Genomic DNA, 26,971 nt, shown 5'->3' with positions numbered 1-26,971 from the left:
CCAGTACAATAACTGTTCGTCGGGAGCTTCATGAAAAGGGTTTCCATGGCCTAAGATCACCATGCGCAATGCCAAGCGTCGACTGGAATGGTGTAAACTCTGGAACAGTGGAAATGTGTTCTCTGGAGCAACGAATCACTCGTCACCATCTGGCAGTCCGACGGACTAATCTGGGTTTGGTGGATGCCAGGAGAACCCTACCTGCCCGAATGCATAGTGCCAACTGTAAAGTTTGGCAGAGGAGGAATAATGGTCTGGGGCTGTTTTTCATGGGTCGGGCCTATCCTTAGTTCCAGTGAAGGGAAATCTTAACGCTACAGCATACAATTACATTCTAGATGATTCTGTGCTTCCAACTTTGTGGCAACAGTTTGGGGAAGGCCCTTTCCTGTTTCAGCATGACAATGCCCCATGCACAAAGTGAGGTCCATACAGAAATTGTTTGTAGAGATCGGTGTGGAAGAAACTGACTGGCCTGAACAGAGCCCTGACCTCAACTCTAACGAACACCTTTGGAATGAAATGGAACGCCGACTGCGAGCCAGGCCTAATCGCCCAACATCAGTGCCCGTCCTCACTAATGCTCTTTTTGGCTGAATGGAAGCAAGTCCCCGCAGCAATGTTCCAACATCTAGTGGAAAGCCTTCCCAGAAGAGTGGAGGCTGTTATAGCAGGACGCTCTGGCCGAGGAGTAGGGTTCATCCGAGCGTTCCTCACATTGGCAGTCAAGCGCCCAAGCTAACTGGCTAAAGTTGGCTAGCTTACTAGCTACTTCGACACAAATGAGAGAGCACCTCACTCTGATCATTTTACTCACCCTAGCAGATCTGGTTAGGCTGTTTTCATGTTATTATTAATTTATTATTTTTTGTTGTTGTTTGTACATTTACCCCTTTTTCCCTCCCAATTTCGTGATATCCAATTGGTAGTAACAGTCTTGTCCCATCGCTGCAACTCCCCTACTGACTCGGAAGAGGCGACGGTCGAGAGCCATGAGTCCTCCGAAACACGACCCTGCCAAGCCGCACTGCTTCTTGACACACTGCTCGCTTAACCCGGAAGCCATCTGCACCAATGTGTCGGAGGAAACACTGTCCAGCTGGCGACCGAAGTCAGCTTGCAGGCGCCCGGCCCACCACAAGGACTCGCTAGAGCACGATGGGACAAGGAAATCCGGCCCAGCCAAACCCTCCCCTAACCCGGACAACGCTGGGCCAATTGTGCGCCGCCTCCTGGTCACAGCCGGCTGCGCCACTCGGGAGGCGGCTGTTTTCATGTTATGTAGAACGTTAGTGACTAACTGTGCTGCTGGCAACAATTGTATTACTTTCTTTGCTGACACCAGTCATATTCAGCGGGTGTTACATGTTTGTAAATTCATCAGTTATTCTGCACTCTGGCACACTCAGACATGAATGCTCTAAAATCGCAGTAGATAGCCAGAGTGAATTTACGAACGCAAGAGATATGCTAACTGTGGATAACAGTCGTTCAAGTTCAGCATAGCTAGCTAGCAAAGCGATTCACATTTTTTGCTAGCTAACCAAATGATACCTGCATCTAGCTGTAGCCACTGAATAATTATGAGGGGGAAAAAAGTCGCTCACTCATTCACTCCTCCAATAACATGACACCCTCCCAGCAGCTAGGTAGCTAACGTTAGGCTCTGTGTTTTTAGCTTGTTAAATAAATAGCTACATAAATAGATACGCTAGCCTATTAGCCACGTTATGTCGGACTTGTAATCATTGCTCTTGCTAGTTGATTGTATTGACATTCCCTGCCTTAGTTCCATTTGTCAGTTTTTGTCCAAAATATTGAGTTATTTCAACTGAAACAGTGCATCCCTTATGGGTGGAGGCTGCAAACAATGTATAATATAATATATAATAATAATAATATAATATGCCATTTAGCAGACGCTTTTATCCAAAGCGACTTACAGTCATGCGTGCATACATATTTTTGTGTATGGGTGGTCCCGGGGATCGAACCCACTACCTTGGCATTACAAGCGCCGTGCTCTACCAGCTGAGCTACAGAGGACCACAGCTGTGTACCAGGCCAGCTGTGATTTACAACCTGACAGCAATATTTTTTGGACTACCAAGAAATGTATTGGTGAATTATATTAAATCATGCATTGAACTACATTCATCTATTCTACCAACAATGCCTTACTCTATGTCATGGAATTTTGAGTCAAATAGAAACTATTTTTTAAAACCTCTTATAACGTTGGTTTTATAGCATAAACAGGGAATGTGATATTATGATCTGCAAAGTAGTTAAAATGCTGTCAGTTCCACTTTAATATCTTTCTGAGTTCTCTGGTTTTTGTAGAACCACCTGCAACTTGACACAGACATTTCTAAGATACATTTTTACCTGAATCGAGTAGTTAGACAGTATCGCCAAGGGCATCACATGGAGCATCACATTGGCCCGTTACAATCTGCTACCTAATCCAAACCAATGTCTGAGAAATAATTAGGTCACAAAGTATCACCTAGGCTACAACTGCTGTTGAAACAGCTCAGGGACCTCTAGCTAACAGAAGTTTTAACAATTGGTAAAATGCAAACAAAAAGTGTAAACAAAGGTGCGGTAAAAATAAATATTCAACAGACTTCAATGGCTATTCAATTAGTCATATTCAATGGGTCAGGAAGTACTAGTAGATGCTAATGGTATTTCAGTTTTGTTATTGAGTGGGGATGTCAATTGAGTCAATATTAAAACACCTGAAGTGTACTAAAAGTTGAATACATCCAAATGTGATTTTATTAGTTAGTCGGCTTGGCTAGAAAGCTTCCACATGCTATCTGACAGACCTGTAGAGAGCCTGTAGTGCCATTGATTTCATTGAGACAATCGAACACAAGCCACATGTGGCCATCAAAGCTGGGCATTCCAATACGTTGCACTGAACGCTAGCTAATGAATAGTCTGATTATGATGGCAAAATCTCACATTGGTAAGGCAAGTTAACCAGGCTGCTGACACAGCTATAGCCACGGCCAAACATAGCTTTTATATTTTAAAAATAGAACGCTGTAGTCAGCGCTTTCACGATGGTTTTGCAAAGGAGTAACGTTAGCCAGCTAGCTAACGTAAGCTACCTAACCGCTTTGCTTTGCAAGCTAACTAGAGTAGCTCGTTACATTAACTAGATTGTTAGGGGGGAATGGGCTCTAGTCTAGAGTGACCACAAAGTGGCACCAAAGAAACAGGTGTAACCCTGTTTTAACTGTCTACCTAGCTAGCTAGTTACTTATACTATGCAAATAAGTTATTCAACAGCCTAACCAGCCACTTAGCTAGGCTAACAGTTAGCAAGCTAACAAAACAAACTAACTTTAGCTAGCGCAGTCCAGCTAGCTAACTGTTACCCCTGTTCTGTCAAGACTTTAGTCAGATGACAAGCTAGCAAACATTATCCACATAAACGAACATTTGTAAAGTAAACTAATAACACTTGACTGTATACTCACATAAATATGGTTGTTAAACGGGAATCCAAGAGGTGTACAGTTTCTGATTAATTGCTAAAACCATTATTTAAATTTCACTCTAGTAGTTGAGGTCCTTTCAAGACACTTTGTCTGCAACTGGGTTCTGTCTGAGGTGGGAAATCAGAAAAATTCATATCCAGTGGTCTCGCTTGCAAGTGATTGATGTCTACTCAACCAATCCCGTGAACCTATTTCATGCAAATCAGCACAACAACCAATAAAAGTAGACCTTTATGGAAATGCGAGCGATTTTGACAACTAATACACCAATCGAATTGAACGACGAAGTGGGTTCCGCCCTCTTCCTCTTGACTGTAACAGCAAAACAATAGCACGCCCGTCGACAATTAATGACAGTACAGAGATACAGTAATTTGTAAGAACGCTCGCCGCAACCTCTATAATTTGTCTTAAATTATTGTTTTCCTCATGTCTTCCCACAAATGTTAGGGCACTCCCTCTCTCCCTAGCCATGATATTACTATAAAGACAAGGCTTTTTACAAAATATGCCACATCAACTGAAAAATGAGAATGAACATTGAAGCTAAACCATTTAACAAGGAAAAATACAACATGTTAGTTACTCTGGTAGGTATTTTTATTCGGTTCATGTTTTGCACTACGTTGACTTGATATAGCCATTTTTTATTTTATTTTTATTTTTTGCTTGGTGTGGCTTCATGTCTATCATTTTGCATTAATCTAGTATAGAGTTCCCTCTAGTGGAAGTAGGCATACAACTGTACCCTGCTGCATATATTTTTGCATATAGTGTAAATAAAACGTAACTTTATCCACAGAAAAGACATCTTCAAGGGAATGAATAAGTCACTTACAAAAGGAGGTATAAGCAAGCAAGGTACATTATGCAGTCCAATAGAGATAGGCCTAGAGAATAAACTAAAATGCAGTTTTAGGAGGAACTAGTATATAACTTAAATGATACAGTATCTCCTGAATGCCAGAGGGCAGCAGAGAAACATCCCTAATACTGGTACTTGCTAATTAGCTACACTTGAGATTTGTACTGCTGCAGGTACAGTGCCTTCAGAAAGTATTCACACCCCTTGACTTTTTCCACATTTTGTTACAAGGTGGGATTAAAATTGATTTAATTGTCATTTTTTTGTCAACTATCTACACAAAATACTCTGTAATGTCAAAGTGTAAGAAAAATGCTAACATTTGTAAAAAAGATATGAAAAATGTAACACTAATATACAGTGGGGAGAACAAGTATTTGATACACTGCCGATTTAGCAGGTTTTCCTACTTACAAAGCATGTAGAGGTCTGTAATTCTTATCATAGGTACACTTCAACTGTGAGAGACGGAATCTAAAACAAAAATGCAGAAAATCACATTGTATGATTTTTAAGTAATTAATTTCCATTTTATTGCATGACATAAGTATTTGATACATCAGAAAAGCAGAACTTAATATTTGGTACAGAAACCTTTGTTTGCAATTACAGAGATCATACGTTTCCTGTAGGTCTTGACCAGGTTTGCACACACTGCAGCAGGGATTTTGGCCCACTCCTCCATACAGACCTTCTCCAGATCCTTCAGGTTTCGGGGCTGTCGCTGGGCAATACGGACTTTCAGCTCCCTCCAAAGATTTTCTATTGGGTTCAGGTCTGGAGACTGCCTAGGCCACTCCAGGACCTTGAGATGCTTCTTACGGAGCCACTCCTTAGTTGCCTTGGCTGTGTGTTTCGGGTCATTGTCATGCTGGAAGACCCAGCCACGACCCATCTTCAATGCTCTTACTGAGGGAAGGAGGTTGTTGGCCAAGATTTCGCGATACATGGCCCCATCCATCCCCTTTGCAGAAAAGCATCCCCAAAGAATGATGTTTCCACCTCCATGCTTCACGGTTGGGATGGTGTTCTTGGGGTTGTACTCATCCTTCTTCTTCCTCCAAACACGGCGAGTGGAGTTTAGACCAAAAAGCTATATTTTTGTCTCATCAGACCACATGACCTTCTCCCATTCCTCCTCTGGATCATCCAGATGGTCATTGGCAAACTTCAGACGGGCCTGGACATGCGCTGGCTTGAGCAGGGGGACCTTGCGTGCGCTGCAGGATTTTAATCCATGACGGCGTAGTGTGTTACTAATGGTTTTCTTTGAGACTGTGGTCCCTGCTCTCTTCAGATCATTGACCAGGTCCTGCCATGTAGTTCTGGGCTGATCCCTCACCTTCCTCATGATCATTGATGCCCCACGAGGTGAGATCTTGCATGGAGCCCCAGACCGAGGGTGATTGACCGTCATCTTGAACTTCTTCCATTTTCTAATAATTGCGCCAACAGTTATTGCCTTCTCACCAAGCTGCTTGCCTATTGTCCTGTAGCCCATCCCAGCCTTGTGCAGGTCTACAATTTTAACCCTGATGTCCTTACACAGCGCTCTGGTCTTGGTCATTGTGGAGAGGTTGGAGTCTGTTTGATTGAGTGTGTGGACAGGTGTCTTTTATACAGGTAACGAGTTCAAACAGGTGCAGTTAATACAGGTAATGAGTGGAGAACAGGAGGGCTTCTTAAAGAAAAACTAACAGGTCTGTGAGAGCCGGAATTCTTACTGGTTGGTAGGTGATCAAATACTTATGTCATGCAATAAAATGCAAATTAATTACTTAAAAATCATACAATGTGATTTTCTGGATTTTTGTTTTAGATTCCGTCTCTCACAGTTGAAGTGTACCTATGATAAAAAATTACAGACCTCTACATGCTTTGTAAGTAGGAAAACCTGAAAAATCGGCAGTGTATCAAATATTTGTTCTCCCCACTGTATATCTTGATTACATAAGTATTCAACCCCCTGATTCAATACATGTTAGAATCACCTTTGGCAGCGATTACAGCTTTGAGTCTTTCTGAGTAAGTCTCTAAGAGCTTTTCACACCTGGATTGTACAATATTTGCACATTATTATTAGTAAAATAGTTCAAGCTTCAGGTTTTTGGAGAGAGCAGTTTTAGTGATTGATTGATCTTACCACTCATCAGAGTTTCTTCATTGAACTAAACATTTTGTGTGGATCTACAGTGCATTCAGAAAGTATTCATACTTATTCCACATTTTGTTGTTACAGCCTGAAATCAAAATTGCACAAAAAATCTCACCCATCTACACACAATAAATATCCCATCATGACGAAGTGAAAACATATTTTTAGAAATTGTAGCAAATTTATTGAAAATGAAATAGAGAAATATCTCATTTACATACATTTTCACACCCCTGAGTCAATTCCTCTGATATTTAATTTATTGTTACCAATCTACCAATAGGTGCCCTTCTTTGTGAGGCATTGGAAAACCTCTGTGGTGTTTGTGATTCAATCTGTTTGAAATTCACTGCTTGACTGAGGGACCTTACAGATAATGAAATGTGTGGGGTACAGAGTTGAGGTAGTCATTAAAAAATAATGTTAAACTAAATTTGTACTCCTGAACTTTAGGCTTGCCATAACAAAGGGGTTGAATATTTATTGACTCAAGACATTTCAGTTTTTAATTTTTAATTAATTTGTAAAAATGTCTAAAAACATATCCACTTTGACATTACAGGGTATTGTGTGTAGGCCAGTGACACAAAATCACAATTTAATCCATTTTAAATTCAGGCTGTAACCCAACAAAATGTGGAAAAAGTCAAGGGGTATGAATACTTTCTAAAGGCACTGTATATTGTTGAGATTCCTCATAATCTGAAAATATATTGCTTTGTCAGCAATTCGTTTACTGAAGCTCTTCAACATCAGTATTATAAGATAGGGAAATCTGAACTAATTCAAATTGAATATCTATCTGAAAACTGACACATACAACCAAGCCATTTTCAAACCTCAGTGGTTGTTTGGCCATTATAGCATGAAAAAAAAACAGAGAAGGGAGGAGGGCAGTGATTGAGGATACATTTGAGGACATAGAGACAAAGTATGTTAGCCAGTCCCAAATCAGAGATTAGCCCTTCCCCTTGGTCCCAACTCTTCATTGTTGGCAGATCTGATGAAACTGCTAGAGGGAGGTGGGAGTATCAGACTGAGATGTGCTCCCAAATAGTGCTGCAGTAAATTGGTCTTCTCTGAGTCACACTGGATCAGGTTAGGTTAGATATGCTGAGTGGGCTGTCTCTCACAGTTGATATTAAATTAGCAAATGTCAGGTCATTGAGCTCGATGTGGTTTTGCAGCAGTCCCATATTTAGATGTATGATAGCTATCAGTGAAACTGAATAATGTGTTGAGAACAGCCTGTGATCTGGTACCAGATGGATCATCAAAATACATCTATGGAAGTAGGCAGAGATTTGAACAGCTGGGAGGGGTATTTGCACCTTCAGTTGCATGTTTGCCATATTATACACCAATTTGGCACCAACATTGTTTTTGCAGAACAAAATGTTTATTGCGTAAAGGCTTCATGACACGGTTCATGGTTTGTGAACAGATTAGAGAGCAGATTCTCATATTTGTGATTGACAATGGTGTTCTGGTTATCCATTATCTTTCTGTACAATATGTTGACTCTGCCTTATCAACACATTTTGTTTACCAGTATATTATATTTTTTGGTTAAATACACACAGGGACAATATCCCTTACAAATCTATTCAGTAGACTAGAGGGTAGTTATCCCAGCAAACATGCTCATCTTGATCCTCTCTTGAATAAAATATATACAGTATTGTGCAGTGTTAAACAGTAACATGTATGTTTGAACTGCTTTATGATCTGATGTGGTTTACCTGGAATTCACTTGAAACGACTAGGTGATAACAGTCTAATTGCATTATTATGACCTATGAAATAAAAAGTGTGGTAAAAGTAATCTATTTAAAGCCAGTGCATCTGATGTTAAATGATCGTACATTAACAACGTTGTTAGTGCTGAAAAGTCACAAAGATGAGAAGTGTGGCTTTTTGGAGGTTTTAAACACGTAATTGGAGCAGTGAAATTTAAATTCAGACTGGTGGTTTCTGTATCCTGCCATCTGGTGTTGTTTATGTTGCTCTGTCCCTTAAGAACAGTAGAGAGAGGTTGGGGTGAAAGATTTGAGGCATAGAGACAGGGATTTATTGTGAGTTACTCAGAAAATGTGAAGAATCATCATAGATGGCCTGTGAAAATGTGTCCAGGCGCATTGCACACATCTTTGACCTTTTTCTAAGTACATCATTTCCTTTAATGGTTGTATAACAAGGGGTCACTTTCCCCCTTTGGATTTGGACCAAACTCCAGAGTGCATCTACGTTCCCACAGGGGTGAGAGATCGGCTGTTGACCTGGGCACACACATCCCTCGCCGCTCGACACCCAGGTATCACCCGCACTATCCAATCCCTTTATGGTAAATACTGGTGGCCCACTTTGGCACAGGACGTAGCCCACTATGTCAATTCGTGTTCGGTTTGTGTTCAATCCAAATCCCCCCGCAACGCTCCAGCAGGGAAACTCCTTCCCGCGCCAAAGCTCCTGCGGTGGACGAGTGGTTTAGGCGCACAGAAGAGGTGTGGAACAATGCTCACGTGAAGCTCCAGCGCGCCATTCGCCGTCAGAAGGAGCAGGCGGATCGCCACCGCAATGAGGCGCCCGTGTTCCATCCTGGTGATTGTGTCTGGCTCTCCACCAGGAACCTCCCACTCCGCCTGCCCTGTAATCAGCTGAGTCACCGGTTTGTGGGGCCGTTCAAGGTCCTCCGGAGGGTCAACGAGCTAACATACAGATTACACCTCCCCTCTAACTACCGGATCTCACCCTCTTTTTACGTTTCTCTCCTCTTGCCGGTGGTTCCTGGTCCCCTGGCTGATGCTGTCCCCCACGACACCCCTCCACCTCCCCTGGACATCGAGGGAATCCCCGCCTATGCCGTCAGATCCCTCCTGGACTCCCGACGTTGTGGGGGTAGGCTCCAGTACCTGGTGGACTAGGAGGGGTACGGTCCAGAGGAGCGGCGTTGGGTTCCAGTTGACAACATTCTGGATCCCAACATCATTCGAGATTTCCACCTTCGCTGACCGGCCCGCTCCTCGCCCTCGGGGCCATCCCCCTGGCTTGCGTCGGGTGGGGGGGTACTGTCACATCTACTCCCACTCCTCGCGTTCGATGTCGCCAGTCTACTAACCACCGGTCCTGGCAACCCATCTTCACGCACATCTGGCAACCACCATTACGCACCTGGATCTCATTACTCCCTGATTACTTACCCTTCTTATAGCACTCTTTTGTTAGTAGTCGTCAAGTAGTATTGTTTGTGTTTCCATGTCAGATGCTTCTCTACTTTTGTATCGTTCCATGTTCATTGTTGTTAAACTCACTAACTGCACTTGCTTCCTGACTCCCTGCATCTACGTTACAAAAATTGATTTAAAAAGTGTAGCGATATAGCAGGAACAGCGGCATCTACTGGTCAAAACCTGGCACTTTCACACTTCTTTATGGTAAATAAGTGACTTCAATTATAAATTTCTCTGAACAGGGGAAAATAACCATCAGTGAATCTCACTGGGAATACATTACATAGTATGGAGAAGCAATTCTCCAAGCCGCAGCTTCATACTGCTTGTCAAACATAGAGAACTGGTACAGTATACTGGTTGTGGATGTTGAATTGGTGTGGGGGGTCCGTGGGTGGCTTTTGACAATTTTGGGGGGGGATTCCTAATGCCTTACTCATTGGTAGGAAGAAGTTTGGTCCAAATCGGATGTTGGGTACTACATTTATTGAATATTATCTGAATCCTATAAATTAAAATGGCCAATTTGGGTGCAATCAATTAGCTTAATTTCTCCCAGATCCAATTACATTTCAACAAAATAATGTTTCAGGAATGCCAATCTTATCTGTTTCTAACTACAGAAACTTCAGAACAATCTAAGATGGTGGGTGTCATGGCTTGCTGAAATGACGCTTTTGTGTTCAGCATGAAATATATACAGTGGGGAAAAACAGTATTTAGTCAGCCACCAATTGTGCAAGTTCTCCCACTTAAAAAGATGAGAGAGACCTGTAATTTTCATCATATGTACACGTCAACTATGACAGACAAAATGAGAAACAAAATTCCAGAAAATCACATTGTAGGATTTTTTATGAATTTATTTGCAAATTATGGTGGAAAGTAAGTATTTGGTCAATAACAAAAGTTTCTCAATACTTTGTTATATACCCTTTGTTGGCAATGACACAGGTCAAACGTTTTCTGTAAGTCTTCACAAGGTTTTCACACACTGTTGCTGGTATTTTGGCCCATTCCTCCATGCAGATCTCCTCTAGAGCAGTGATGTTTTGGGGCTGTCGCTGGGCGACACAGACTTTCAACTCCCTCCAAAGATTTTCTATGGGGTTGAGATCTGGAGACTGGCTAGGCCACTCCAGGACCTTGAAATGCTTCTTACGAAGCCACTCCTTCGTTGCCCAGGCGGTGTGTTTGGGATCATTGTCATGCTGAAAGACCCAGCCACGTTTAATCTTCAATGCCCTTGCTGATGGAAGGAGGTTTTCACTCAAAATCTCACGATACATGGCCCCATTCATTCTTTCCTTTACACGGATCAGTCGTCCTGGTCCCTTTGCAGAAAAACAGCCCCAAAGCATGATGTTTCCACCCCCATGCTTCACAGTAGGTATGGTGTTCTTTGGATGCAACTCAGCATTCTTTGTCCTCCAAACACGACGAGTTGAGTTTTTACCAAAAAGTTATATTTTGGTTTCATCTGACCATATGACATTCTCCCAATCCTCTTCTGGATCATCCAAATGCACTCTAGCAAACTTCAGACGGGCCTGGACATGTACTGGCTTAAGCAGGGGGACACGTCTGGCACTGCAGGATTTGAGTCCCTGGCGGCGTAGTGTGTTACTGATGGTAGGCTTTGTTACTTTGGTCCCAGCTCTCTGCAGGTCATTCACTAGGTCCCCCCGTGTGGTTCTGGGATTTTTGCTCACCGTTCTTGTGATCATTTTTACCCCACGGGGTGAGATCTTGCGTGGAGCCCCAGATCGAGGGAGATTATCAGTGTTCTTGTATGTCTTCCATTTCCTAATAATTGCTCCCACAGTTGATTTCTTCAAACCAAGCTGCTTACCTATTGCAGATTCAGTCTTCCCAGCCTGGTGCAGGTCTACAATTTTGTTTCTGGTGTCCTTTGACAGCTTTTTGGTCTTGGCCATAGTGGAGTTTGGAGTGTGACTGTTTGAGGTTGTGGACAGGTGTCTTTTATACTGATAACAAGTTCAAACAGGTGCCATTAATACAGGTAACGAGTGGAGGACAGAGGAACCTCTCAAAGAAGAAGTTACAGGTCTGTGAGAGCCAGAAATCTTGCTTGTTTGTAGGTGACCAAATACTTATTTTCCACCATAATTTGCAAATAAATTCATTAAAAATCCTACAATGTGATTTTCTGGATTTTTTTTCTCAATTTGTCTGTCATAGTTGACGTGTACCTATGATGAAAATTACAGGCCTCTCTCATCTTTTTAAGTGGGAGAACTTGCACAATTGGTGGCTGACTAAATACTTTTTTTCCCCACTTTACAGCATTCGTTTCCCTTCTGCTGTGTAGTTTAGTGTAGTGCAAATCAAATGCGTGCTGCGTGTGCTGACGTGAGCCAAGAGTTGTGATGTGCCAGCCAAGCCATGCTATTCATGCACGTCTTTGACTTTGATACCCTGCATGTCTCAACACTATAGAACTGCAGAATCAGAGTAAATAATACCTGTAAAAAACTTGATGACAGAAAAGCTGAAATGAAATCTTCATGAACTATTCTAATTGCTTGGTCAGTGTTCATTTAAAGAATGTGTCTCCAATATCCCAATAAATGTGTATCACTTTAATAAGGTGTATCACTTCATGCCTTATGGTCTAGCACAGGGATGGGCAAATTTGATGGGGGTGGGGGCCACAAAAAATCTGACCTTATCATGAGGGGACGCAGTGGCTTGGGGGTCTACATAACCATATCCATACCCACACATGCAGTCAGAGCTGGCCCAGCCTTTTGGGGCCCTAAGTTACATTTTTCCATAGGGTGGAGAGAAGAGTTTGAAAATGTTTAACTAACTTCATGCAATTCTACACATTTTGTCATAGGGTGGAGAGAAATGTTTGCAGTTTTTAATATGATATCTGAGTGAGTGTGACTAACAAAATCAATTGGGGGCTCATGGTCGGTAATTCGATCATTATTACTACTAGTTTAGATAGCTGGCTAGACTAACTTATCAATCACTTATTTTTTTTTGCTGACATGGGCTAACTGAGTGACTGACAGTGACTGACGTAACAAGATAAAAACTGATGCACAACCAAATTTCAATAGAGGGCTGTCAGTTGCCCATCCCTTGAATAGATCATATGGTACATGTGATGTCGATTTGAAAACAACGGCCAACTAACTGATTCAGCTCATGTGAATGAAACCATTTCTAAATATTGCAACTGATATTATGACATCTATTTTAATCCTTCTATTTAACCTATTTGAAATCCTGAGTGAATCCTGAGAATCTTGTGTATGCCCTTACATTGCTCTCAAATCATGCATTATTTTCTCAAATTTGAGTTTAGAGTTTATGCTTTAAAACAATTAAAAATGAATGCAATTCCTGTTTAAAAGTTATCAAATGATATCAAATGGCATAACCAATGCTGATGGTATTTCAGATTCCTCTTGGAACAGGTGTGCACCTATGATACTCTTGATGAAATGTCCCCTGTAGCTCAGTTGGTAGAGCATGGCGCTTGCAACGCCAGGGTTGTGGGTTCGTTTCCCACGGGGGGCCAGTATGAAAAATGTATGCACTCACTAACTGTAAGTCGCTCTGGATAAGAGCGTCTGCTAAATGGCTAAAATGTAAAATGTAATAAAGTGGCCTGAGAGAGGGTGTCATTTCAGAGGCTTCGTGTGTTTTCAGTCCTCGCTGCACATGTTCCAAGTTTGTGTGAGGTGGAGTGTGTGTGTGTGAAATAGTTGTGTGGGGGAAGATTGCAGGGGGGGAGGGAAGGTTGCAGTGCGCCAGAGGAGCATTTGGCCCAGCGCCTAGAGTGTGGTTGGATTTCACGACCCTCTCTTCATGCCTTATGGAAAATGCTATTTCAGCCATCCTGAGCATGCCAAGTCCTGTGTTGGGCCGATTGCTCACGTTACAATCCCGGGTGATGGACAGCTTTGAACGTCAGAATACAGGGCTGCCTGCACCCCTCCATAAATCTCCCCTCTCTTCCATGGAAAAAAAGAGAGCAGAGCCATTACCCTGACCATCACAGGCTCCAGTTACAAGGGTAATTAAACTGGGTGGCTAATGGGGAAAAAGATGGCTCCAATTCTATAACCTCGTACAACCATCCGGAAGTCTCGCGAGCTTACATTCTGTTATCAGTCTGGTAATTACGAGGCTACCAATTCTGCTAATAGTAACTTGAAATAATAAAACTGCCCAAAACAGGGTTTGATAGAGAAGCGCTGTTGAGGCCCTTTGTCAACTAGGAGCTAAAAAGCAACACGTCAAGTCAAAGCATCCCAAATGAAAACAGAGGAGTTTCTCCAGTGCTAGACACATAAGGAAAGGAACAGTGGGCAGGAATGGACATGAGATCAGATAGGCTGCCTTGCCCATCCTAGCACTTGCACTGTCATTTTCACTTCATTATCAGCACCAGCAATGTTGTTCTAACACATTGGACTTTGGATTTATAAAATGAGTAAAGGAAGATGTGGCTTTCATTTCAGATAGCCTTCCCAAACAAAAGCAATGAGAGCAGTTGAAATCCTTTAATCCAGCAACTTGAGATGCGGATCTGCATTCATCGCATACCAAGGTTATCTTTCGCTAAGCTCAAGGGTTGACAAGTATGCCCTCTCAAGGATCTCAGTATCCTTTCTGTACCATGGGGAAAGTAACACAGTATTAAAAACAGGTCTCAAAATGGGAATTAACAACTTTGTTATCATCAGTTAATTTATTGATGAGCAACTGTGGCATTACCTCTAGTTTAGTTCTAGACAGAGAAACAAGCCCAGCCATTTATGTCTCCCCACATTCTGCCATTGCAATTAGCTTGTGAAGGCCTTTAAATACAAAGTTACAGTATGTCTGTCTGTCTGTCAGGACGTGGTTTGTCCATGAGGATACAGCAATATAAGTATTGCTTTGATACAAAGCTTGTCAAAGATTTCAAATGGTGCTTGATTGTCCTTGCATCAATTTACGATTAATTCGCTGCTGTTCCTACTTACAGTTTGTATAACAGATGGAACTGGTCTCTGTTGTATTTTTAACCATAAAGCATTTCCCCTATAGGAGGTTGGTGATTGTTATTTCCGTAGTTATGCTGCTACTGATTTATGAAAGTTAAAGCTGGATAATTTGTAGTACAACATCAGAATCGTGTATAGCCTTCCCACAACCTTGCACACTCCTCTGATTTATTTATGAAGAGTGCTGGTGCTTGGTATGAGGATTTAGCTTCTTGAGCTGCATGATCTTGCGAGCTTAGTACTATAGAATATGAGTGCATTTGGCTATTTAACCTTTTACTGCAGTGGGCTAAATCAGGGTCACACAGAGTGTTTCTTGGTAGTCTTAAACAAATCTACTTTGAAACAAAAGTATACACTTCACACACATGGTTATGGGCTTAAAAAAAAAGAAGACATCTGTACCATGTCAGATTGTCACGGTCGTTGAGAGACGGATTGGACCAAGGTGCAGCGTGATATGCGTACATGTTTATTAGAATAAATAAACACTTGACAAAATAACCAAAACAACGAAACCGTGAAGTCCTATGGCCTATACACACAACAAGCCAAACAGGAACACAAACAAGATCCCACAACTAAGGCAGGCAACATGGCTACCTAAGTATGATCCCCAATCAGAGACAACGAGCGACAGCTGCCTCTGATTGGGAATCACACCCGGCCAAACATAGAAATACAACAACATAGAATGTACACATAGAAATTCCCACACATCGAATATTCACACCCTGACTCACCAACTCTATGTCAGGGCGTGACAGTACCCCCCCCCCCCCCAAAGGTGCGTACTCCGGCCGCACCAACCTGACTCATTAGGGGAGGGTCCGGGTGGGCATTCAGCCTCGGAGGCGGCTCCGGCTCCGGCCGTGACGACCTCTCCCTCTCTGCCTCCCCGTTGCACCCCTGGTCTGGTCTGGACCTCGGCGCGATGCTTCCCCTCTCCTTCCTCCCACGATGCACCAAGCCCTGTCTGGACCCTGGTGTGGGGGACCCCAAACCTGGAGAGGGGCTGACGTCTGGGCCTGGATCGGCACTAAACTGGACCCCGTGGAGCGGACTGCCCTGGCTCCGGAGTGGAGCCGCTGACCGGAGCTGAACTGGACCCCGGTGGAGCGGACTGCTCTGGCTCCAGAGTGGAGCCGCTGACCGGAGCTGGACTGGGAACACGCACCACTGGTCTGGTGCGAGGAGCATGCACGGGTCGTGCCGGACTGGATACACGCACCACCGGTTTGGTGCGGGGAGCAGGTACGGGGCATACCGGGCTGGCGACATGCACCACTGGTTTGGTGCGGGGAGCAGGTACGGGCCGTACTGGGCTGGCGACACGCACCACTGGTTTGGTGCGAGGAGCTGGCATGGGCCGTACCGGTCTGGATACACGCACCACTGGTTTGGTGCGGGGAGCAGGTACGGGGCGTACCGGGCTGGCGACAGGCACCACTGGTTTGGTGCGAGGAGCTGGCACAGGCCGTACCGGGCTGTGGAGGCGCACTGGAGGTCTGGAGCGTAGAGCTGGCACAACCCGTCCTGGCTGGATGCCCACTTCGCACGGTACGTGCGTGGCGTTAGCACAGGACGCACTGGACTGTGCAGGCGCACTGGTGACACAGTGCGTATCTCCGCATAACACGGAGCCTGCACGGTCACACGCTTCTTAGCGTGAATACGGGGAGTTGGCTCTGCTCTGAACCCTGGCTCTGCCAACCACCCCGTGTGCACCCCCAAATTTTTTTATTGGGGCTGCTTCTCTGGCTTTCTTCGTGACCGAGTCCTTTTGGGTCGCCGTTTCTCCTCTCCTGCCTGGGCTTCCTCCTTCGCCCAGGGTCCTCTACCAGCCAATATCTCCTCCCAAGTCCAAAATGTCTTCCCCACCTGTGTCCAGGGTGTCTGCTGCTCCTGGGCACGCTGCTTGGTCCTTGTTTGGTGGGATCTTCTGTCACGGTCGTTGAGAGACGGATTGGACCAAGGTGCAGCGTGATATGCGCACATGTTTATTAGAAGAAATAAACACTTGACAAAATAACAAAAACGTGAAGTCCTATGGGCTATACACACAACAAGCCAAACAGGAACACAAACAATAATAATATATGCCATTTAGCAGACGCTTTTATCCAAAGCGACTTACAGTCATGTGTGCATACATTTTAAGTATGGGTGGTCCCGGGGATCGAACCCACTACCCTGGCGTTACAAGCGCCATGCTCTACCAATTGAGCTACAGAGGACCACACACAAGATCCCACAACTAAGGTAGGCAACATGGCTACCTAAGTATGATCCCCAATCAGAGACAACGAGCGACAGCTGCCTCTGATTGGGAATCACACCCGGCCAAACATAGAAATACAACAACATAGAATGTCCACATAGAAATTCCCACACATAGAATATTCACACCCTGACTCACCAACTAGCCAACTCTATGTCAGGGCGTTACACAGATATAGAGTTTAAATGTATTCAATTTTGAGTTTGCATCCCAATATTACAGTTGATATACATCACAGAAGACTGAAATATAACAAAACCGTTTGAAAACCAGATTTTCAGAAATTAAAAATTCAATAATGTTTATAAATTATGAAATTATGTAAAATATTAATGACATTCCACCCATGAGGCCACTAGAGGTCGATTTGGTCATTTGTACTGCAGGAAAGGTCTACGATCTGCATATTAGCTACCCAAGTTTATCAGGAGTTATTTTGAGCCTATTTGCAATGAGAATCAATGTGTTTGCACAGTGGGAAATGCAGGAGGTACACAGTGTAACCTACATCCATGGCTAGCTGGAAGTTTAATCTGTCTGGAAGGCTAGTAGCATTGGGTGTAAAAGGGATACCCCTGGAGGACATGATTACACATGGGCATCCATCCATCGCTCTGCTCTGCCTCTCTGCAGCTGGGATTAAACTGTCTACAGGTTCCCTACTGGCCACTGACTAGGGCCAGCAGCCTTATTAACCTTCAGGGCTAAGGACAGCCTTAAGTCCTAGCCTACTGTATGCCATCTGAAAGGACAACTCAACCTTGTTTGCTACAGCAAAAGTCTGCAACATCATGGGTCATGAATCATGACCTATGGCACTACTTAATAACATTCAGTCTAGGAGGAAAACCTGCTGTAATTATGCAGATCAAAGAATTGTGAGCTATTAAATAGAATGTGATTGAAATCGAGAGAGAGAATGATGTTAATAGCGATGTCATGGCATCCATATCAGTCAGGCCCAGTTATTCTAAGGATGTAAAGTGTTAATTAACAGGTTGAGAGACAGCCGGCCAGTTGTAAATCTGTGGCCCTAGGTCTCTCTGTAAAGATATACTGCTCAGCTCTCTGACTTCAGGACATGCAGTTGTTTGAAACACTCTGCCTATAGTTACAGTAGCTAGAGCTGCAATGTTGTCCTGCTTTAGACCTCTCAGTCAAGGTATTCTCATTACATTTACTGAATGACTGTGTTTTTTTTGCTCTGCGTTACGTTCCCAGCATTGTTGTCAGTGGTTCTTGGCACCTAGTCTGACCGTAATGAAGGTGGTATGGCAGTGAGTTATGATCTATGACTGTGTCTGTTTAGTCACTGAGGCAGCACTGCTTTAAACATTCACTTCATTCACACTGAGGACTGATTCAATCCTGCACTCTTAGAAAAAAAGGTGCTATCTTGAATCTAAAAGGGTTCTTCGACTGTCCCCATAGGAGAACCCTTTGAATAACTATTAAATTGTTTTGGATCCAGGTAGAACCCTTTTGGTTCCAGGTAGAACCCTTTGGGGTTCCATGTAGAACCCTTTCCACAGAGGGTTCTACATGGAACCCAAAAGTATTCTACCTGGAACCAAAAAGGGTTCTACCTGGATTCAAAAAGGGTTCTCCTATGGGGACAGCCAAATAACCCTTTTGGAACCCTTTTTTCTAAGAGTGTAGATATATTCTGAATGGAACAGGCCCATGGTCTTCTTCGAACGCCCTGCTGGTTCTGGAAAGTTCAGGACAAATAGTTTGGTACATTAGTGTCGTGTTTGTTTTGATTGTTGTCATGGTCATATCCTTTGCAAGCTGCCACAATTCACTGGTATAGACCTAATCAACACAATGCATTTGCATGGGATTGAATAAGCTTATGTTATGATTTTACAAATATTTCCAACATCTATTCTAAACAGCTTGAGTTCAAAGGAAACATTTGTTGCCTGTCTACTCATATTGCATACTATTTGTGTTGTGTGGAAGGCACATGCATTGCAAGCCTTTTGAGTTTAGAAATCTCACTAAACAGATTAACACACACACACTGAGGCTCCGTAGCGGTGCGCTACAACCTGAAGCCCACAAGCTGATCTTGATGACAAGGGAATGCTTGGGTGATTTACTCTCCGTACACTCTAGAGTTCACTTTTCCATGTCACTGTTTGACGCACAAGGGGTCCAATGGGAGAGTTAACGCACAAGGGCGTTTTAAAACACAGCAGGCGCATTCCTCCGGTCAGAGCTCAACGGGCGGGCTGCCCCTGACACGCACACTCCTAGCAGTGAGAGGAAGGAGAGCTGACCGAGCCCCCCTTTTACATTTACCCTTTATTCCCCTTCTGGGTTAGACACAGCACAAGCCATGCACAACTTCAGCAAACGCAGTAACTTTACCTGGAACGGAACCCTGAAAGAGCTGGGTAACTACTCCTGCAGTGGTAAGCAGGATACGCATCCTTGATACAGTATGTATCCTTGATATGTCTTGAATGTGCTTTTGAAATCCCTCACTTGGCACAGGTCTCGAATCATTCATTGAGAAGTGGTGAGAGTCAGGGCTTGACTTACACATGCAAAGCTCTTGGTTTATTCAATAATATTGCATGCGTATCCTTTTTGTTAACACTGTACAGTGTTACCATATTTTTTTATGTCACAGACATGATTATTTTTAGTATCAGTGCAAGCATGGATCCCAGCATAGATTTGAATTTCACAATGTTAGCTTGCATGCTACTTTTTTAGAGTCTGTGATTCCAATTCATGTATGGGTTCAGTTTTATTAGTCTGCATCCCATTGCCTCTCCCCCTTCTGTCTCCACAATAAACTCTGCAACCACCACTGGTCTTGCAAAAATATTTAGCTTACTGATATATAGCCTAGTAGTTTCAATGGAAATCTTGTCAATTAGAGTTGATTACCTAATTAATATTGTGTTGAAGTTAAAATATAAAAATGTTTCCTTCTTTCTGCCGCAACATTACAAATGCTTTATCTGAATAATGGTGGTGCAGGCATGCAGGTGCAGGATGAAACAGGATCCTCCAAGCTAATACCAAGATATGTCCAATGCAGCAAAGCTTCAACATCCTTCCTGTTACCTATAGGAACAGATACATACAGTGCCTTGCAAAAGTATTCATCCCCCTTGGCGTTTTTCCTATTTTGTTGCATTACAACCTGTAATTTAAATGGATTTTTATTTGGATTTCATGTAATGGACATACACAAAATAGTCCAAATTGGTGAAGTGAAATGAAAAAAATAACTTCTTTCAAGAAATTCTAAAAAATATATAACGGAAAAGTGGTGTATGCATATGTATTCACCCCCTTTGCTATGAAGCCCCGAAATAAGATCTGGTGCAACCAATTACCTTCAGAAGTCACATCATTAGTTAAATAAAGTCCACCTGTGTGCAATCTAAGTGTCACATGATCTCAGTATATATACACCTGTTCTGAAAGGCCCCAGAGTCTGCAACACCACTGAGCGAGGGGCACCACCAAGCAAGCGGCACCATGAAGACCATGAACCATGAACACCATGAAGACTCTCCAAACAGCTCTCCAAACAGGTCAGGGACAAAGTTGTGGAGAAGTACAGATCAGGGTTGGGTTATAATAAAATATCAGAAACTTTGAACATCCCACGGATCACCATTAAATCCATTATAAAAAAATGGAAAGAATATGGCACCACAACAAACCTGCCAAGAGAGGGCCGCCCACCAAAACTCACGGACCAGGCAAGGAGGGCATTAATCAGAGAGGCTACAAAGAGACCAAAGATAACCCTGAAGGAGCTGCAAAGATTGGAGTATCTGTCCATAGGACGACTTTAAGCCATACACTCCACAGAGCTGGGCTTCACGGAAAAGTGGCCAGAAAAAAGCCATTGCTTAAAGAAAGAAATAAGCAAACACGTTTGGTGTTCGCCAAAAGGCATGTGGGAGACTCCCCGAACATATGGAAGAAGGTACTCTGGTCAGATGAGACTAAAATTGAGCTTTTTGGCCATCAAGGAAAACGCTATATCTGGCTCAAACCCAACACCTCTCATCACCCCGAGAACACCATCCCCACAGTGAAGCATGGTGGTGGCAGCATCATGCTGTGGGGATGTTTTTCATCGGCAGGGACTGGGAAACTGGTCAGAATTGAAGGAATGATGGATGGAGCTAAATACAGGGAAATTCTTGAGGGAAACCTGTTTCAGTCTTCAAGAGATTTGAGACTGGGACGGAGGTTCACCTTCCAGCAGGACAATGACCCTAAGTATTCTGCTAAGGCAACACTTGAGTGGTTTAAGGGGAAACATTTAAATGTCTTGGAATGGCCTAGTCAAAGCCCAAACCTCAATCCAATTGAGAATCTGTGGTATGGCTTAAAGATTGCTGTACACCAGCTGAACCCATCCAACTTGAAGGAGCTGGAGCAGTTTTGCCTTGAAGAATGGGCAAAACTCCCAGTGGCTAGATGTGCCAAGCTTATAGAGACGTACCCCAAGAGACTTGCAGCTGTAATTGCTGCAAAAGGTGGCTCTCCAAAGTATTGACTTTATGCACGCTCATGTTTTCTTTTTTTTTGTCTTATTTCTTTTTTGTTTCACCCCCCAAAATATTTTCCATCTTCAAAGTGGTAGGCATGTTGTGTAAATGAAATGATACAACCCCCCCCAAAATCCATTTTAATTCCAGGTTGTAAGGCAACAAAATAGGAAAAATGCCAAGGGGGGTGAATACTTTCGCAAGGCACTGTACATTACAGTATATATACAGTATGGTGCCGGCTATTAGGCCTACTTGGAAATATTTACTGTAACATCTTCTACTTGATTAACTTCCTGGTGGAACCCAATCCGTTAGCACAACAGCAGTATAATGGTGTGTTGCTATTAGGAGATACACTTGGGACTATATACAGATTCTCCGTTTTGCACGCTCCAGTGTACTGGGTATGTATGGAAATGCATATCATCTTGTCTGGTGTCTTTACAGGCCCATGCATTAAGAAGGCTTCTGTGAACTCATTTCACTGGGAACTCAGTTCTCAGATGCACCCGAGTAGCAAGCTGACAATGTCAAGCATTGCAATACAAGTGCCCTTCCTTCTCCTTTCCACCCAGTCATTTCTATGGCACTATCCCTTTCATTATCAGATCCTGTTATATTTGATGGGTATATCTGTTTCTATATTGTATGTTGTAAAGTCACAAATAGGTTATACTAGGTTTTACTGTATGAGTCAAGTATTTAAGACGGTGTTTAGGCGCTGTTGAACATGTGGGGATCAAGAGAGAGAAAGATATCATCAGAGAGTGAGGCGACTCAGCAGAGAAAGTGAGAAAGAGAGAGAGAGAGAGGGTGGGAGAGAGAGAGAGAGAGGGAGAGCGAGAGAGATGCCAAGAACTACATGTCCCACAGGTGTAGGTCATAACTCATAGACCCTGTATGTGTGGATTGGGGAGGGAATTTAGTTCTATTGTGACAGGCAGTCACCTTGCTTCATTCGCTAGGCTGTAGGGAGGAGAGCTTTATGAAATGGTAGCAACTCCTCCTCAAGAAGAAGTAATTGAGTTCTGTGTTTGTGTGTGTCTGTCAGTAAAAAACGTTGAACTTAACACTGAATCTTCAACAACGTATCTTCATTTCATATTAGAAAGACATAAATTGCATCTAGCCTTGACAGCAGACATGTTTCAAGATTTTAACTATCTCAGCAATTCAAGTTTACATTCACATTAATTTTGGTATTTTGCTGGAAGCTGCTACTGCAAAAAACATATGAGAAGGGGAAAAATGTGTTTGATACCCTCTAGGTATGTATCTTTTCATGATTTGAGCACAGCACTGGTAGCATGGTAATTTTAGCTCTGACTGAGTAGTGAGTCATTTGAATACATGACTGTTGTTCTTGTGCCACAGAGGGATTTAGGTAGCTTTAGTGTAAAAGCCAAAAGGCAGTACTTGTGTGTCACCAACGCTGAACACCAGTGCGGGGGTAATTCAACTCCAGGGTCAAATTGTTTCTTATTAATAGCAAATTATTCACAGGGCCATAGTTATCCCTCTGTGTCGTTCTGAGAGGAATCTGTTTGATGAAAGAAGCCTCCAGTCTCATCATCATATCCCACTGCGAACGAGTCCTGGTTTACCCTGTGATGTGCTAATTAATTAGGCTTTGGGTTACCTCTAATACATGCACCTTAACTGGACAAAGATGTTGCTCTGTTGTGGCTCTGCAGATTAGCAATGTGATAGCGCTGCTTTGCGACTGTGGACTAATAAGACTAATAGCCTTGGCTGGTGCTTCTGTGAGGAAAGATTTGTCTCCACAGCCTGGAAGTGGTTTCTAATTTCACTCTGAAGTTCAAGGTCAAGTTTACCGTCTTCCTCCTCCTTGAGTTATTTTCAACAACGGACTAGTCACCTAAGGAAACAATGCTTTAAAGGGACAAATTACTTTATTTCTTCTGAAATATTGGTAGGGTTTTCTTGGGATGTTGATATTTGCTGATATTGGACCTGTCAGAGAGCCAGTGAAACTTAATGATGCCAAGGCTCCCCTAATACCACGGCATTCGTCCTCAGCTTTGTTTTATGACAGACACTAGGTTTCAATCTCCGACCTAAATATAGCTGCTGGAGCCAAAACAACAAATTACCATCTGGTCACCTTGTCATCAGTTTACATTTTGACCTGAGGAACTGGATGTTTAACCCCTATTTTATAGTCATCCAATACTAAACATACAGGACATCTTTCAGCAATTTCTGAAGCAGTAAGCAGTCATTTGACGTTTACAGCCACAACCCCCCCGTGCAAATTCCTACTCGTTCTCAGCCACAGGTTGTAGGTTAGATTTAGGAGTGGACATCCTTTATGATTTGACGCCTGTCTGTTTAGGGGTCTATTTTAACAAACCCAACTCAATGGTAAATCTATTCACTGGTGGTAGCGCTGTAGGTTCGTGGGTCTGTCAGAAATATTTTTGCTATTTTCACGAACAGAATTATGGCCGCAGTAGCTGGCGGTGGCACGAAAGTGCTGGGTTTCAATGAATAAACAATTTGAAGGTGTGTTGACCCCTCACTGGCCAATCAGAATGTGCTCCATGGCTAAATATGTGGTTGCTTCAAGTTGTGTATTTATGGTCTTTTACATATCGCATTGTCATCAACTCCAATTCAAATGTTAGTCTGTTATAGCCTAGTTTGTTAAATAGCCTACAGAAACCAAATAACAGAATGTAGGCCTATCCCATATTTGTTAAATATGTTGAACTGGTTTTTGAACAGTAATTACATGGCTTCAATATATTGTTAACATAGCATTCGTACTGATATAGGCCTACTGTAAAATGCATTATGTCTGAGCCATGGACATGCCAAACTTTGTCAATAAGCAAGATTACATTCACTATTGATAAGACCTAAAAAGACGGAATAATTTGAATCAAATTCTAATAAAACGAAACAACAACTTGTTTTAAATAGGCTAAATACAGTTACAGGCACCATAATTGCTCCCTGTGGGCATATTAGGTCTAAGACAACGTAGACTATGGAGGGTTTTACGCACATCCAAACTTTTCACAGGAGCTGGAAAAAGAACCAAAGGGGGAATGTCCACTTACCGTTACTGCTCCTAAATATACATAGCTATAGCCTGCCATCGCGGTTGACATGGCCAGTAGTGACTTTACCATGTGAAAGGTAGACAAACAAACAGGCAAATATAGCCTACAAGCGGATTCAGCACCATGGGCAGCCATCGGAATTGCCGCGATTTGACAGTTAGGTCCAACAGAGGAAAGTGGAAGATTCATATTTGACAAAGTGATAAATGAAAAACAATAAGCAGTCTTTTAAATAACGTCATGTTCCTTAGCAGGCTTCTATAGTATCTGAAGATTATGCCTTTGTTAAATGTTTTTCATGAAGAAATAGAATGTTGTTTATGGTAGTATCAAGAGGGAATGTTTTAGGTGTAATACCACATACCACAGACAGGAGGTGGGTTGTAGACAGGGGAGACTGGTGATTGGCCAGAAGAGGGAGTCACCCCCCTTTTTGCATTGTTTATAAATAGGGGTTAAACGATGAGACGTTAGAACGGCCATAGCAATCTTGAGGAGTCGTTCTCCGGACAACGCGTGTCTGTAATTTATGCTGTAACCTCGTGGTATGAATAAAACTTCTAACATGATGCAGCATAACGGACTCTTTGTTGACAGCGATAATTGCCACCATTCATCATATACGACACTTCTTACAGTCACTGACACCTTTCATGCAATGGGCATCGCACAGAATGAGTCCAAACGCTTCACAGAAGCTGGACAAAAATAATGTTCAATATAAATAAAAAAGGGTGTTTTTCTGTTTGTGATATTTTAATGATACATTGGTGATGCACATAAGGCTACTGTGTGTGCCTCCGCTGGCATAATCAATACCATAACCAATTGTGTTACCGCTAAGACCAGCTTTTGGTCGGTCTTAAATAACCCTATTTGTGCACACTGACATTGGCATATTGGCGTGCGTTTTTAAGGACACACCTAAAATATTTCCACCCTCCCACCTCAGCGCAACCGAGATAAATTACCAAACCTGGCGTAAGGCCTTGAAAATGCCAATGTGCCAGTTTTTACATGACAAAATGGCAAACTATCGGAGTTTGACACTTGCGCCTACTTACCGCCAACCGAAAATAGAGCCCTTAGTGTGTTATGTTCATCGTTAGGAAACATGAGTGTGATTTAAGTCTTAGCTGTTATTGTAGAGTGATGATGGTTGAAATGGGGCCTCTGGATATAATGGCCGCCAAGATGTGTTTCACAGCAAAAAGTGAGTAGCCCTGGAGATGGTGTACCTTTCAGACCGTAACTTTTCAGATGACGAGACAACCTACTCATCGGTGTTATTTTACAGGGCTTTTTATTGGGTGCTGCTGGTCATGGAGGGCAACGAGGGCAGAGGGACTGTCTGAATGCTAGCATGGCTACAACGCTAACTGGGCTACAACTAGGCCTACAACTATTACATGGCTCAAAATTATGTGAAATATTAGGCTTCATACTTTAGCTGGACAACATTATTTTATTTTGAGGCATGAATTAAGCTTTATAGAGACAACTTGGCTCTACTGTCTATTACATTTCTGAATTATACAACTCATCAGTGCTGTTTATATGCATTAAGCGACAAAAGCGGCCGCTTAGATCCCCGCAGCCACTAGGGGGGCCCCAACCCCCAATTTTGTTTTTAGGAACTCAGTCGGGTCTCAACTTACTGTTAGTTAGGATAGTAGCATTTTGAAATTTGGTAGTGCATCAGCAGTTTTTCTCATGTTTTGTCAATCACTGACAGTCAGTCACTCAATTGCTAGTTAAGTTAGTCTAGCCAGCTTTGCAGGACATTAACTTCAAAACTGTAAATTTTTCTCTCCGCCGCCAATAGCGGGGCCACTAAAATGTTTTGCCCACCAGGTGGGAGGGCCCCAACCAAATCTTGCTTAGGGCCTCCAAAATGCTACAAACGGCGCTGCAACTCATGTTACCATTATATTGTATTGCCTGCATATACTTGATGACTGTATTCAATGTCCTTTTTGGTGTAAGGGGAATAAAGATGAATTTCATTCGCACATTTCACAGGCCAAACTGTAATTGGAGCACAGCTTAATGTTTAATAAGATGTGAGGTGTCTACATATAAAGTTCTCCTGTTTTATGGAAATGTTAGGGTCATCCATTTGGTGCATGACCACAAATTGGCTGCCCACTGTAGCAAAGAAAACTAATAATAATTGTCAGACTATAATGTTTAATCTTAACACAACCAGTGGCGACCCGTCATTCAGGGCAGGTGGGGCAATCACCACTGAACACAACAAATCCTTTTGCA

The 26,971-nt window shown here is 42.9% G+C and overlaps 2 protein-coding genes across 4 annotated transcripts in view; one reads left to right on the top strand and one right to left on the bottom strand.

Moving 5' to 3' along the window:
- LOC121531764 (kelch-like protein 25) overlaps positions 1–3,632 on the bottom strand; it is a 44,115-nt gene extending 40,483 nt beyond the window's left edge. For all 3 annotated transcript variants that reach the window (XM_041837196.2, XM_041837198.2, XM_041837197.2), the window contains exon 1: positions 3,495–3,632. The gene's annotated coding sequence lies outside the window, so the exon portion shown is untranslated. The remainder of the gene's footprint in view (positions 1–3,494) is intronic.
- Positions 3,633–19,314: 15,682 nt separating this feature from the next.
- LOC121531765 (cytosolic carboxypeptidase 4) overlaps positions 19,315–26,971 on the top strand; it is a 154,449-nt gene continuing 146,792 nt past the window's right edge. The window contains exon 1 of the mRNA XM_041837199.2: positions 19,315–19,496. Within this exon, the coding sequence (XP_041693133.2) occupies positions 19,421–19,496 (76 nt within the window). The 5' untranslated portion in view covers positions 19,315–19,420. The remainder of the gene's footprint in view (positions 19,497–26,971) is intronic.

The sequence above is a fragment of the Coregonus clupeaformis genome, chromosome 19, assembly GCF_020615455.1.
Source record: "Coregonus clupeaformis isolate EN_2021a chromosome 19, ASM2061545v1, whole genome shotgun sequence".
In the NCBI taxonomy this organism is placed as follows: Eukaryota; Metazoa; Chordata; class Actinopteri; order Salmoniformes; family Salmonidae; genus Coregonus; species Coregonus clupeaformis.
Note: the sequence above shows the minus strand (reverse complement) of the source record. Positions and strands in the feature narration are given on the sequence as shown.